At 37.2% G+C, this 13939-nt stretch overlaps 1 protein-coding gene across 37 annotated transcripts in view; it reads right to left on the bottom strand.

Moving 5' to 3' along the window:
* The window catches only part of RIMS1 (regulating synaptic membrane exocytosis 1), a 574877-nt gene that overhangs the window by 143422 nt on the left and 417516 nt on the right, over nucleotides 1-13939 (bottom strand). For 23 of the 37 annotated variants that reach the window (XM_059730969.1, XM_059731058.1, XM_059731060.1 and 20 more), the window contains one exon: nucleotides 8630-8742. In XM_059730969.1, coding sequence (XP_059586952.1) covers nucleotides 8630-8742 — 113 coding nt within the window. Of the gene's footprint in view, nucleotides 1-1771; nucleotides 1802-3297; nucleotides 6197-8629; nucleotides 8743-13939 lie in introns of those variants that run through there. The other 14 variants (XM_059730979.1, XM_059730977.1, XM_059730994.1 and 11 more) reach the window with 2 other exon arrangements.

Here is a 13939-nt window from a genome sequence, read left to right as displayed (position 1 = left end):
GAGCAGCCTCACTGCTCGTGTATAGGTGTCCAGTAATATTAAAGAGACCACATCAACTTAAATTTGGACTATAATGAACAAGTGTTTATATATCTAAGGTTTATAGGCATGTTACAGTTTAATGATTTAATAAAAATTAATTGCATTTAAACCAAAAGATCTCCATGCATTGTTTGAATCGCCAACAGTGCATTTAGAACCTGAAAAAACTTTAAAAAAATTTAAACTGGCATCACTGAGTTCATTGTCTAAGTCAAAAGAAATTTAAAAAGGAAAGAAAGCCAAGGTGGCAAATTAATTTCAAAAGAAATATTTCCCTTCCAATCATTTAGGGTGTCACTACTAACACAGAAATACAGATATTTTGTTTACAATATTTAAATATTTAAACTAGCAGCATCCTTTAATAGCTTATTATTTTTTAATCATGCTGAAGAAATGTCCTGAACTAAAGGAATGAATGCTGGACTTCTTACCAGACAGCACTGCCGCAATGGCAGTTTTGTCCCTATCAGTAATGCAGGATCTGCCCATGTATGAACATTCAGTGAAAACAAAATATATGAAACACAGAATAAAGTGAAAAGCTGGGTCACCCTAAAGCATTTTACAGGGCTAAAATCTAAAAGTTGGATATATAACAGAGAAAGAATTTAAACTTCCTTCAACCCATTGTTTCCAGGACATTAGTGTGAGATGGCCAAGATCTTTGAAGATGGGATCCAAATTTCCTCAAAGCAGAGAGGTGGTTGTATTTAACATTTTGGTTCAAGCTCATCACATAATTGTGTCCCAGTTTATAGGGTTTGGTTTCAGATAATTAATACACAGGTTGGAAGGAGACTCAAGTATGATGACCTAATCTGATCTTGCCTCTAATAATTAAGGTTGCTGTGGTACAGGGTTTTACTGTTGTAATTAAAAATGGTTCACTTGAACTCTTCTTTGACTGCATAAGTTTCATCCAAATTTTGGCTTGGACCTACGTCAAGAAAAAATGAGGAGGGAAAGGAACCCCAGTCATAGAAATCCTGGCCCAGTCTCTACAGGGAGAAGGAGAAAAGGGTTTACCTTTCACTTCATGGAACACAACAAAGTCTGCTGATTCTAAGGAGCAGCAAAGTTCATGGGATCCAGGTGTGTGCCCTCATAATAGATCTGGCCCATAGTAGCTTCTTAGCTTCTTAATGGCATAACAACATGCTGCCAAAAACTCCCACTAGTAGTGATTGCCCCCAGGCCAGGAAAATATAGTAGACCTACATTTCTTAAGAATCTTTCAGCATCTGGAGGAAGGTTGATACCTACCCTCTTTCTGGGAATTCTACTCTCTAAGCATTCTCCCTGTGATTTGATTGGGTCCCAATTGAGGGTCTGGAGGAGAGAAAACAATAGTGCCATTTCTTCATCCTACCCATTATTGTGAGAAGTGAAAACCAAGTACAAGGCTTTATATGGCCTCTGACGAAGGCCTGCGGTACAATCCAAGCCTATGAATGAAACTTTAACTTACGCTGCTGTCTATTATATCACACAAAGCACCAACAGGGCTCAGATTAAATGCAACATGTAACATTTCAATACCAAAATTTAAATCACAAGACACATAACTTTCAAATTCTATTTAGGAATAAAATAAATAACATACAGATATTTGACAAAATACCTTTTTAGTTGATTTATTCTTGAGTGAATACTGACATGGAAAATAAGGGGGGAAAGTGAAAATTAACAGTTGTAAAGTGTTAGTAAAATTTATGTAAATATTTACCTTTTGAGGAAGAGTTATAATTCTCTTGTTCTTCAATGAATTAAATGCACGGAATGATGGAAACAAAAAAAATTAGAAATCATCAAATTTAAAGTTAGACAAAGAAATGCGTTACATGTGACAATGGCATGTACACTAGCTATATAGCAGCATATGTAAAAGTAACATGGGAAATTAAGATGATAAACCATGGCAAATTATAAAGCCTGTGACTTTTTATTTAAAATTAACATTAATAATGAAGTCATTAAATGTTCGGATTGTGGAGCACTTAGTCATTCTGCTGTATAAAGCACTGCCAACCCTAAGTGTGCATAAAACATAAGTCAGGTGTGGAAAGTTATGTGATTGTACTAATAGATTTTGGACTTTTTTCATATGCTTTCAAGTTTACAAGGCATAAGGGTTCATTCTCTTCATCTTTTAAGCCTTTTTTTCACAATAAGAAAGGCTAAAAAATGCATTTTCTTTCAAACTAAAAGCTAGGACACTCAAGTAAATCAATGCAATCTAGAAAATGGGGCTTTAAGAAAAATACCAACCATTATGATGATTGCAATAAAAATTGTAAGGGTTGGCAACACTGAGTACCTGTTCACAGGTTTATTCTCAAAGTCAAAAGAAATACTCATATACCTAGATTATACACGTCAACATGAATAAATGTTCCACAACCTGGCTCCAAATATGCAGTGCCATCTAACAATTTTAAAATAAAACCAGGGACATGAAGACAAAACAAAGCAATGCTGAAAAAGTTGAAATCTAAAACTAAAATTTTATCCACTTTGATTAGCTTTTGTTGAAAAGCTTATACCCTACTCTTGGTTTATTTCAGATTTGTATTGCTGGTCCTCCGATCAGGATTTCATTGATAGGGTTCAATCCTGTGCCCTTACTCAAACAAAATTCTCACAGGCTACAGGGAGATTTCAAAACCAGGCACACATAGTACTCTGTCTTTTCTAACACTTAAGATTTTAGGCCATCAAGCTAATTAAAGGTGGAAAGGTATATTCACAATATATTTAATTATTAAAAAATATAGCGATTATTTCATGTGAAATTCTATTAGAATTTCTAATGATAATACTGAAGAAATATACTGCCAGTATACTGCATTCTATCCACATTAAGCAGTTTATTTTTAAATTACTTTGTATCCAGTGAACAGCATCATTATTAAGGAAGTACCCATGTTAGATTACTTATGAGTTGCACTGAAAATATGTAAGACATTTAATTTCTCAATATTGAATGCTAGTATGTCTGAAAATCACTCCTAGGTTTTCAAACAGATTCCTCTGCTTTTGTTCAGATACTGCAGCCATTTTCTTATGCAGCATCAAATAAGAACTATCTTGATTATAAAATATTTCAAGAAATCTATATTTGAAACCTTCTGTAAATAAATACTAATAGAACTGTCCTACCTGCATCTAAAATCTAACCTGCTTGTTTAATTTTCATTTAATTCAGTCAGACATGGCAATAGTTACCAGTACTTATTCAGATATAACTCTTACTTTCTCCAGTGGGAGGTTTTCTTCTAAGACCACTGGATCAGGCTTACAGTTCTTTACGAAAGGGTAAACTGGTTCAACTCAACAGATTATCAGCAATGTACAAAAGGGTCAGACACAAGGAATCTTCTGATTATTATCATACATCGTTATAAGAGTAAAATCACGCTGATAACCTAATGAAAAATAAATCATTTTTGAGCAGTCAAATAAAAATAAGAATAGATGTAGTGAAAGTGATCTATTTGCCTACAGGTACTTTTGAAAATTCAGTTTCATACTAAAAACAATCATCCATTTTCTCACTGGTTTCACAATTTAATTGAGGTCTAAGAAATATTTCTTAATTGTATGCCTCTAAGACTTATTTAATTTCTGTAATTATACATTCTACATGAGCTAGAAACAATAGAGAAAAAGCAGCAGTATATTTCCAGCTTGTATTAGTTTCCTTGAACAGTAAAAGTGAACAGTTAAAGCACAAATGTATGGGACCAGCCTAAAACTCTTAACCAGAAAAGATCCTTATTTTCACAGAGAACAGACGGTATAGAAACTGCCAAAGCCGGCCCTCTACAAAAACACCAAACCCAGGTAACTATACAAAAATGTAGTGTTATAACAAAGAACGCAGTAACACCACTTTATTTGGATAAAAGTTGCCTAGTGTTGCCACTCTAATATTGTGTACTTGAATAACAAATATTGACGCAAGTCTTCTACAACTGTTCAGCACAATGGACAAACTGAGAACTGTATCACCTTTAACATGGCTTCGAATTTCACTGCTTTAGGCACAGGGTAAGAAAAAATTCTTCATTTTATAACCTTTTAAAATTTCCATTTAAAGAAACAAAATGATATCAATTAAAATAGCACCAATTAGACTAATAATCACTGTATGGTGGTTTATTCACAAATATTTAGAGATATTTACGCATAAAAATTATAGATGCTTGTACACCTAGAGTCTAGTTTTCATTTGCAGAGCTCCTACACCCTACAATAAGATCCATGGGTACTGGAATTTGTAAATTACGTGACACAGTTGGTGTGGTTGTAAAATAAAGTCCATATTCACATCTCACTAAAGAGATAGAAATACTTTCATTCAAACATTATTAAGATTATAATTAACATTCCTATGGTTTGAGAGAAACTTAGAACTTTAAAAGTGCATCTGCTAAAAAAATATATAAAGTTGTAATTGTTTAAAACAGGGGTAAGCAACTTCTTCCACTTGTGGGTGGGAATGAGCTACACAGGGTCAGAAGCAGGATTGTGGGCAGGTGCTCGAACTCTGCCGCCACCACCACCATTTGTCTCCCTAGCAGCACAAGGAAAGCACTGTCAGCTGGTGTTCGTCCCTGTGGTAGGAGTGATAGAGTGCTTGCAGAAGAAGCTCCTCCACCACTGAGTGCAGCCAAACTCCTGCATCCATGAGTTGGATCCAAAGGTTCCATGGGCTGCAAGCTGTAGGTTGCTGACCCCTGGTTTAAAATACTGTTACATGTTATTACATTTTCTAAATTAAATAAACTTGGTAGTTTATTTTGTTTGTCAAAACACACAAAGGCACTGATGTCTATTTAGAGCTAGAGGCCTCAAAGAGTTGCTTTTATAATAATATCCCCCCTTATCTATACCTCTATACCTGACCATAAATGCCTCCCCACCTCTGTGATGGAATAGAGATTTTTGCCTCTCTCTTCTCTTAGGTTTCTTTTATGTGTTTTCTAACACAGTGTTTCTACTGCTATAGGTATCTCTAAACTGCCTAAGGCCGTGAGTAGACGAAACGGGGGGCCTAAATTGAAGTGGTGGGTTTTTAAAAACATGGCTTCAATTTAGAGCCCTTTAAGCCCCTATGTCATGCACACACCCACTTACCTGCCTCTCTGGTGGTGGGGAGGGAAGGGCGAGCTGCCAGTGGACAGAGTGGTCCCTGGGCTGCAAGGCAGGCTGGTGCTTCCCTCCGTGGCAGCAGCGGCCCCCCCCAACCTGGCAGCACCCACCCACAGGCACCCAGCTCGGGCAGTCCCAGGGGGCACCAAGACCTCACGCAGCTCAGGCAGGCAGGCTCCAGGAAAAAAAACCAAAAACAAACAAAAAAAACAAACAAACACACTGCTTTTTTTGTTCTTGAGCTGAACCTGCTTTGCTGGGCCGCTGCCAGGCTGCCTCCATAGGCTTCCTGCAGTGCCCCTGAGCTGCACAGAGCCTGGAGGAGGAGTTTTAGTGTGCTGAGCTCCAAGTCATTTAAGGTGCATTACGCCACCAAATTTGCTACAGTGGCTGGAATTACTGCACAATACGCAGCTGACGTGCAAACACCAACACCATTAAAGCGGTTCAAAGGCATTTAACCCACTTTAAAGTATCATGCACACATGTCCCTTGTTTCGTCTATATATGGCCACAGACTACTGAAACATTGGCTTTCCATGAGCTTCAAACTGAAACTACTGGCAGGAGCATTAACTGATTAGTTGTCTAGTAAAGAAATTAAGACAAAATTTCTTTTTAAATCCTAACTTAATAAGAACCAAAATGCAAAGCCTGTGATACAATGTAAATCCTGGAAAATGGTTTACTTGCATGAAGGTTATAATTTACTACTGAAAAAACAGTGCCACAACATCATCAGCTGCCACAGTAAAAAGCAAAACTGCCATCCACCCCAACGTTCCAACATTCTTTTTTTCCCACAGCAAGAATGCTGTACAAAACAAATTATTTTACTGAAAACTGCTCTGTCCTCTGACTACGCAAATCACAAAGAACACTAACACTCATAGTTTATATAAATAATTGTTTATAGCCTTTATGCAAAAATTATTACGTTCTGAAAATAGTTAGCTGTAAAAGAAAAAAACTTTTGTACACACCCTTCTCAGTACAGAAGAATTAACACGAGTTTGTAATGCCTTAAACCTAAAAAACTATTTTATCATACCTCAGATGCATTACAGTGTACAATATTCCCTTCCAATGCAGAATGTCGATATCTGCCAACACAGAACAACTTTATTTGCAATTCAAGAAAATACAAAATAAATAAAAATGCTGCTATCCACAAAATTAACTAGATCTTACCATCACCTACACCCCTGTAGTCCATGTCAATTGTGACATCTTTATGGATCCAATCTAATAGCTTTACAGTCAATGGAAAATAGTCCACTGATTTCAATGTATTTTTGATTACATCCTAGATTAGGGTCTAGCAGTGTTCTCACTTACTCCATTTGATTCTGGCTGATGGGCATTGGACAGTTGTAATGGTAGAATTTGATCCATTCTACCAAATAAAATACTTCAGATTCATAGCTTTATTTCATTAAGTTGTTAAATAGAAAAAATAAGTTTAAATGTAACCATGTCTGTATTTCAATGGACATAAACATTTAAACATTGACATTACTTTTACTATTTTACTGGCTTCAGTATTTCTTTTCAAATACACTCACAACCACAATCAGCAGTTAAACAGAAACAATTAGGAGATACTTTCAATAAATGTCCAAACCACTCAGTCAAACATCAGCAAATTAGTACGTAAGGGAGAAAATTGTTTCTTCGGGTTGCGGTTGCATTTTCAGTAATAAATGTTCACCGATATGAAAGAAAGAACATAGAACTCTGGAGTAAGAGCAAGAGCCAACAGCTTTGTTATCTCTTATATATTTATGGCACAAGTATCGATCACCATTGGAGATAAGTATTTATTGCTTGAAATATCAATACTCAACCTCCTATGTGCTTATAACAAGAAAAGCCTCTGAAGATATGCTAATTTTAGCCTGCAGTTTTGTTTGTTCACCTCTTTGCTATTCTATACCAGATCAACTCCCATCTTTCCATGTTATAGTAAGTTCTGCTTTCATTTAGAATTTCTGCCAACGTAACTAAATTAAAGTATTATTTACAAAACACGTTTTAGCAATAAGAAGAAAGTGAAGGTAAATGAATATCCATAAGAAAAAGAAACCCTTAACATGAAATCAAAAGAGGTATGCCAGGTATTTCCTTATTGTATATTGTGTCCAGCCCATTTCTTGAAAAAGATATGCAATGCATAGATTTTATAAAATAATATCATATTACCTTTTTCACACAGCTCCCAATTTATCAATATCATTTCTGACAAAAATTTAAGCTGTAAGTGTTGCTTGTAACCAGTTCACATTTAAATAAGTCTTTAGCTTATAATGAAATCACATTAGAAGCCTTGAACACAACTTTCATAATTAGACAAAGCCACCTGCATAAAATATATTTAACATTTCTTATAAATAGATGTAGTAGAAAGAGGAAAACATTTTCATATATGTCACTGATTATGTAGTAGGATGACTCACACCCATATAGCTCACAAAGCCAGTACACAAATTAATTTTCATACGACAAAACCTATGGTAATTTAGCCTGGTAGAAAGTTGCACTGAGTACTGTTTGTATTGGGACAATGTTCGACAATCCCAGGAAATATGGAAAGTAACATTAGAGATGTGTATGCTCCTTACTCTCTATGTAGTAGAAAGACTCACAATAGTTGACAATTTGTCAGATGGAATCGAAGTACTGACTCTTTTGCTTGAATAATAGAAAACAACCAAACCTGCACACATTTTTGCTGGTGGAATGTAACCATAATTTACAGCCATCTTGTTTTAGCTGCATTGTGTTTTGGGGAAAGAAAACAGTAATGTTCCAACTTGTTTGATATTTTTTTGGACGCAAGTCTTCTTACAACAACCTCTCTCAACTTTCTCTTATTCAATAAGGAAAGGTTCTCTTTTCATCTATTTCTCTTTTCATGCTGAGGATATAATAGTTGATGACCAGTGTTTTAATATGTCAGATATTAGCAGTTTTAATTCTATTCAACTGGCCTTTTACCCACTCCAGGAAAAATTTTTAAAAGCCTTTCACCACCTCCTATCAATAACAAACAACAGTTAATAAAAATCAGCAAACCAGAATTAATAAAACAAAACCATAACGTTGTCAAAAGTTTAGTCAATGGGTTTGGTAGCCCATTATCTAAATCTGTGATCTCAGGAAAGTTCACACTAGGGAAATACAATACTTGCAACAGAAATTAAAAGAATATCAGGGGAATAAAACAAATGCTTCAGCCAAACAAGTCCTACTATTTTTTCTTACAGTAATATTTTTTTTCATTAAATTATATTGCTTTGCATGCAGAAATAAAGCATTCTATACTTTGTTCCTCCTCCCCAAAATTATTAAAATAAAGAATCTTCAAGTGAAGTGAGGATAAGAAAAGACACCAACGATTTTGAACTATGATAAGCTAATTATTTGATACCTTGCTCTATACTTCCACTTCTTACTGGAACTTGCGGAAGCTGTCTTCCCCTACGGCTGCTGAAGGATGAGTCTGCAGGAGGTGACTGTGTAGGACTTCCTTGTTGGTGTGTTCTGCAGATGGAATGAAGATACAGTGAAATAACACAAATGAAATCTGATTCAATACATTTTGATCTCTAAAGGTGAATGCCTATACTAATATACCTGTAGGAAGATGGATTTGAAGAAACTTACAGTCCAACTCATGTCCCTGGTCATCTTTAGTGTTGCTAAATTTAGTTTCAATTCTGGAAAAATATCTTAAAGTTCCAAATTTTTCATTATTTATAGACAAATAACTAGATAAAAAGCCTCCACTAGTACACTAACAGCAAACAGGTATTCTCAGGTCCTGATTCACTACTGTTCTTGCACTTTATGTAGTCATTTCCAAGGGTGCAAAGTGGCCATAAAATGCTACCATTCCGGTACAGCAAAGTTTTTATATTGCTGCAAGGCAAAAATAGATGCCAGTTATAATTGCCAACTGTTATAAAGGTGATGCATCTTTTCTGACTTATTTTTTTGTTGAAATGTAATTGTTCTTTATTGATATTACTATGATTTTTAGTATGTGTTTACATCTAGTAATTGGTACAAATTCTTACAATAGTGTATCAGAATCAGTGCTCTTACCCAAGTAGATATTTTAAACTCATTTGGTCTGTATGGGTGGATGAACCCTGAAAGCCCAATTTCTAAACGGTTTGACTTCTGACAGATGCTTTAAGAATCTGAAATTAATGCTGTACATATCAGTGGAATATAGGTAAATTACATTTGAATATAGGTAAATTACAAATTACTAGGACCATTTCTAGTAACAAAGAATAACAGATCTATACAACATTAAACTGATAGAGTTTAACGTTAAACTTTGTTGCAAAGTCCAGTACTATCATGGTACTGGTACTACCATGTACTAAATATGTTGCAATTATATGATAAATTAAAGTTGCAAGTACCTAATTTCTCAAATGTTACTATTTTAAGCAAAGCATCAACTTAAAAATTAGGAGTGAACTTTAGCATTGCTTAGGCCATCGTCATTTTCTTATTCTATTGCTATAAAACAAGAGTGAAATATGTGAAAAGTGCGTACTATTTATCTTTTATGCAAATATTTTGAAAGTTTTCATGTGAATACATAACAAAATGAAACAATGGAAGGACAAAACAGTCTTTTTTTTAACTTTCATGTTGCAGAAGTGTATAAATTTCAACAGTAAAAAAATACTGTTTGGACAGTGAAGATAGACAGAATAGAGGATATGGGAAAAGTATAAATATCATGAAAAAGGATTCCACTACTGTGCCAGAATGAGTGAGTGAATGCACTGTATGTGCTCAGGAAAGTACAACACCACACTGACATCTGGGAGGCAGAACATGAATGCTGTGCTGTACACTTAATAGCAACCTTGTCAGAAGTGGAGAAGGTGGCGCCGACCCTCCTGGAGCTAGATGATGTATAGAGCATAATGGTCTGATACTAGAATGCTCACTCGACCTTGACCGAGTGTGATGTTTTCCCCTAATGACTGGCTGTTCAGTTGTTCTTGGGGTTGGAAGTCCCCTTCTAGAAAGACATGGTAGAAGACCCCTAAAACATTAGGGCCAAAAAGAAACTGTTCAGTCATTAGCTCTACAAAATTTTTCCCCGTGCCTCCCTCCACCAAAGAAAGGAACTGACCCTGCTTGAGAGAACAAATACTTACATTTTCAGACTCTGAAAAAATGATTCAGCTACAAATGTGCATTCAAAATGATAAAGTGCAAAAGCCTCAATTGGAAACACACATGCTTCCTTCACTTAAAAAGAGATGAACTATATAGAATTTAACAGCAGCTTGGCCAAACAAAAGAATTAACTTAATCTTTTATTGATTTAACCCTAACTAAGGCCATGTACAGATATTCCATCTACTGGAAAAATCCCTGTTCTTCTGGTAGAAAACAAAAGTGTGCTGATGAGCAAAAATGGAGGCTTGGGAGAAAAATAGCCCAGGAACAACCAGGGTTAAATTGCTCCCAGGTGAGTTTCTGGAGACTGAACATCTGCACACTTTCTCCTGGCTTAACTTCTCCCAGTGAGCAGAAGTGGAGCTTAGGAAAAGACTCCTATGCCTTCCTGAGACTGTGGTCCCTCCAGTCTGAAGAAGGCATGGGACGCAGCTGCTCCCCCTCTTTCACCATCAGAGTTCCCAGTGTGAGAAGCAGGGAAGTGCTTTGCCAGGCGACGAGCTGAACGCAGAAGTACACCTCCCACCCACTGCCTGCTTCCCCTTGCCCTTTCTCCCCCACATTCAGATGATTGGCCCGGGTAGTGAGCTGGGTTTGCAAGCCCAGCTTGGCCCCATTGGTTTCCTTTGCTGAATAGGAGGAACGGTGACTGAAAAGCCTTCAGCATCTGGGCTTGCAGTCTGGTTCTCAGCCACAACAGTTTCTCCTCATGTCTTCCCACAGGGGTGGTGATTTAAAAGCTGGAGGGGCCAGGATCCAGGATTGGGGAAAGCCTCCACGCACCTGGCTCCAAGTCTCTCCAGCTTTCCCTTGTCCCCCACTACTCAGCTAAGTCTCAGGGACAGCAATTTAAAAGCTGGAGGGGCTGGGGGAGATGGGTGTGTGAAGGCTTTCCCCAAGCCCAGCTCCCAGCCCCACTGGCCTCCCTTGCCACCCAGCTGAGATGGAGTAGAGCAGGACAAGGCAGGCTGCCATGTCCCTGTGGAAAGCTCCTGGAGCTCTGCTGTGAAGGCTGAGTGTTCCCCCCCCCCTTTCCTCCAACAGACAAATACTCCTTTGGATCAGCCCAGAAGAGTGCAAGCAGCAGGGTTATTCTACAGGGGAGACCTGGGAGGGTTCCCACCACAGGAGAGTGCCCCCTCCGGCCAATCAGCTGAGTTCCTAGTGCAAATTTGACACGGGCTTTGCCACCCCAGAAGCCAAGCATACCCCCAACCCTGCTTTCCCTTATCTTGCCCTCCTCCATTCAGGTAAGAGGCAGGGATGGTGAGCTGGGCTTACAAGCCCCTGCTCTTGGCCATTCTAGCTTCCCTTGGCAGAATAGGGGGAATTTTATCAGGACAGGAACTATCCCCAGCTGTCTCCAGTAGCTGATGCTTTTCAGCAGCTGCCAAATACTACTTGAGGGCCTGTCCCCTTCATAGGTAAGGGAGAAGGCAGGCTGTCATGGGCTCCCCTAAGGGCAGGGGAGGCCCAGAGAGAAGACCTCTAGGGCCCCCTGGCTGAAGAGCTTGACTGTGAAGCTCTCCAGCCCAGGGGCTAGAGAAGCATCTGTACAGTCCAATTTCCAGGTTATTTTTCTACTGGAAGGAAAATCTTCCAGTAGAAATGAACATCTGCACATAGCCTAGATATACTTCAGGAAAAATGCTTTAATAAAGTAAAGTACTGCCATGAAGTATATAATTAATACCTTTTTTAACCTTAAGATACATGCTTTGAAAGGACACATTTTAATTGCTGCTAAAATATTAATTTGATGACAGCTAATGGCAGCAAGGTACTTAAACCCCTGCATAATCCCACTGGCCTCCCAGTGTGTTAAAATTAGGCATCTGTTTAAGTATCCTGCTGAATCAAGGCCTACATTACAGAAAGAATTCTGCAGGGATAACAATGAAAACTGCATTAAAGTAATACTTGACTTCAATGATTATAAATGGTTTCTATATAATAACATGAAGCTAAATGTAATCAAGCTGACTATTGTGAGTCAGGAGATAGAAATTAATTTAAAAAATAACAAATTATGCCTTTTTGTTTCCTAGTCTCACAACTGTGTCATACTGTAAAATGCACCGACACTTAGGACATGTTTAAACCGAGCTTTTTACGTACTTTATTTTATTTTATTTTTCCCTCCAGATTTCTAAACTACAGTGCTGGATACTTTTCCAATGCCTTAAAAATAACAACATAAACAAGAGACTGCTCATAAATATGTCCACTCCTGCGCAATGTGCACTTACAAGTTCCCTTTTTATTTCTTGAAGCTCCGCTTACACTGATCCTTTTAGGACTAGATTCTTTTGTTTTCATTCAAAACTCCTATAAAGTATTTAGAGCTTGACCTTGAGGCCACATCTTGAGAAGCAATATAGTTCAGAGGCCAACAGTTAAAGATGAACTTCAGTTAAATCAAGGATTCAACTTTATTATAAGTGTAAAAAGTATAACTTCCCCAAAATAACTGTACCTCCTTTATAAATATGAAATGAATTTTCTAAAAATTTGCAAGTCCAATTATTTTTATGCCTTAAAAATGTCATGCTTTAACAACACAGCCTCCTTTTATTAATGATGACCATTTTCATTCCTATAGATCATACTAATTGAATAATACACTGTCCAAACTTTCAATAGAGTTAAAACTTAAATCTTAGGTATATGTTACATTTGAAATGTAATTTATGTTTATTTTTTTGCTGTAATTCTTCATAAATTAAAATTTCACCTTTGCAGATACAAAAGTATAATCTTATGCTTCAGAGGATTCCTAAAAAGACTGTCCTCTTTCAACAGGGCTGTACTTGACAGCACTGAGATCACAGCTGAGCTCAGTCAAGACGATAGTTCCCATTTTTTTCCAAAGAAACTGAGGTTACGTGCTGCCCTTATTTATCAAGGGTGGCAACTTCTACCAATCATCATCCTTGCAGTGTAGTCTCCATACAGAGCTGATTTTATTATTATTCTTTCAGCCAAAGAATTTAATCCATTTCTGAGAACATGTCTGAGAGGAAATTATACTACTCCTCCAGAGTTAGTATCTTTAGGAGCTCTTTCTAACAACTATTTGCCTTTTACAACATGTTAATTAGAAGTTTGGCAGGGACAGGGTGTGTGTCAGGGATGTGCTTTATACTCTTCCCATAATAATTTGACCTAGCTATAATCAAGCAAAATGTACATGTGCTCATTATAAATATTTACACATTTATCATTTGTTAAATTGTAATTTTAGGCATATTCCAGCCTAAGTCACAGAAGGACTTATTCCGCAACTGCAAAATAGGGTCATTGCCAAATGCACAACATATGGGTCCAGGGATAAAGTGAAATCAAACAAACCTTGTATCTTATACTCTTAGGACAGGGGTGGGCAAAATGTGGCCCGGGGGGCAGATGCAACCCACCAGGCCATTCTATCCAGCGCACGGGGCCCCTAAAAAATTTAGAAAATTAATATTAATCTGCCCTGAGCTGCCTGTCATGTGGCCCTCGACGGCTTTCCAAAACTCAGTAA

Source organism: Alligator mississippiensis, chromosome 1 (genome assembly GCF_030867095.1).
Source record: "Alligator mississippiensis isolate rAllMis1 chromosome 1, rAllMis1, whole genome shotgun sequence".
Taxonomy (NCBI): domain Eukaryota; kingdom Metazoa; phylum Chordata; order Crocodylia; family Alligatoridae; genus Alligator; species Alligator mississippiensis.
The sequence above is the reverse complement of the archived record's forward strand: the minus strand, read 5'-3'. Positions and strand labels throughout refer to the sequence as shown.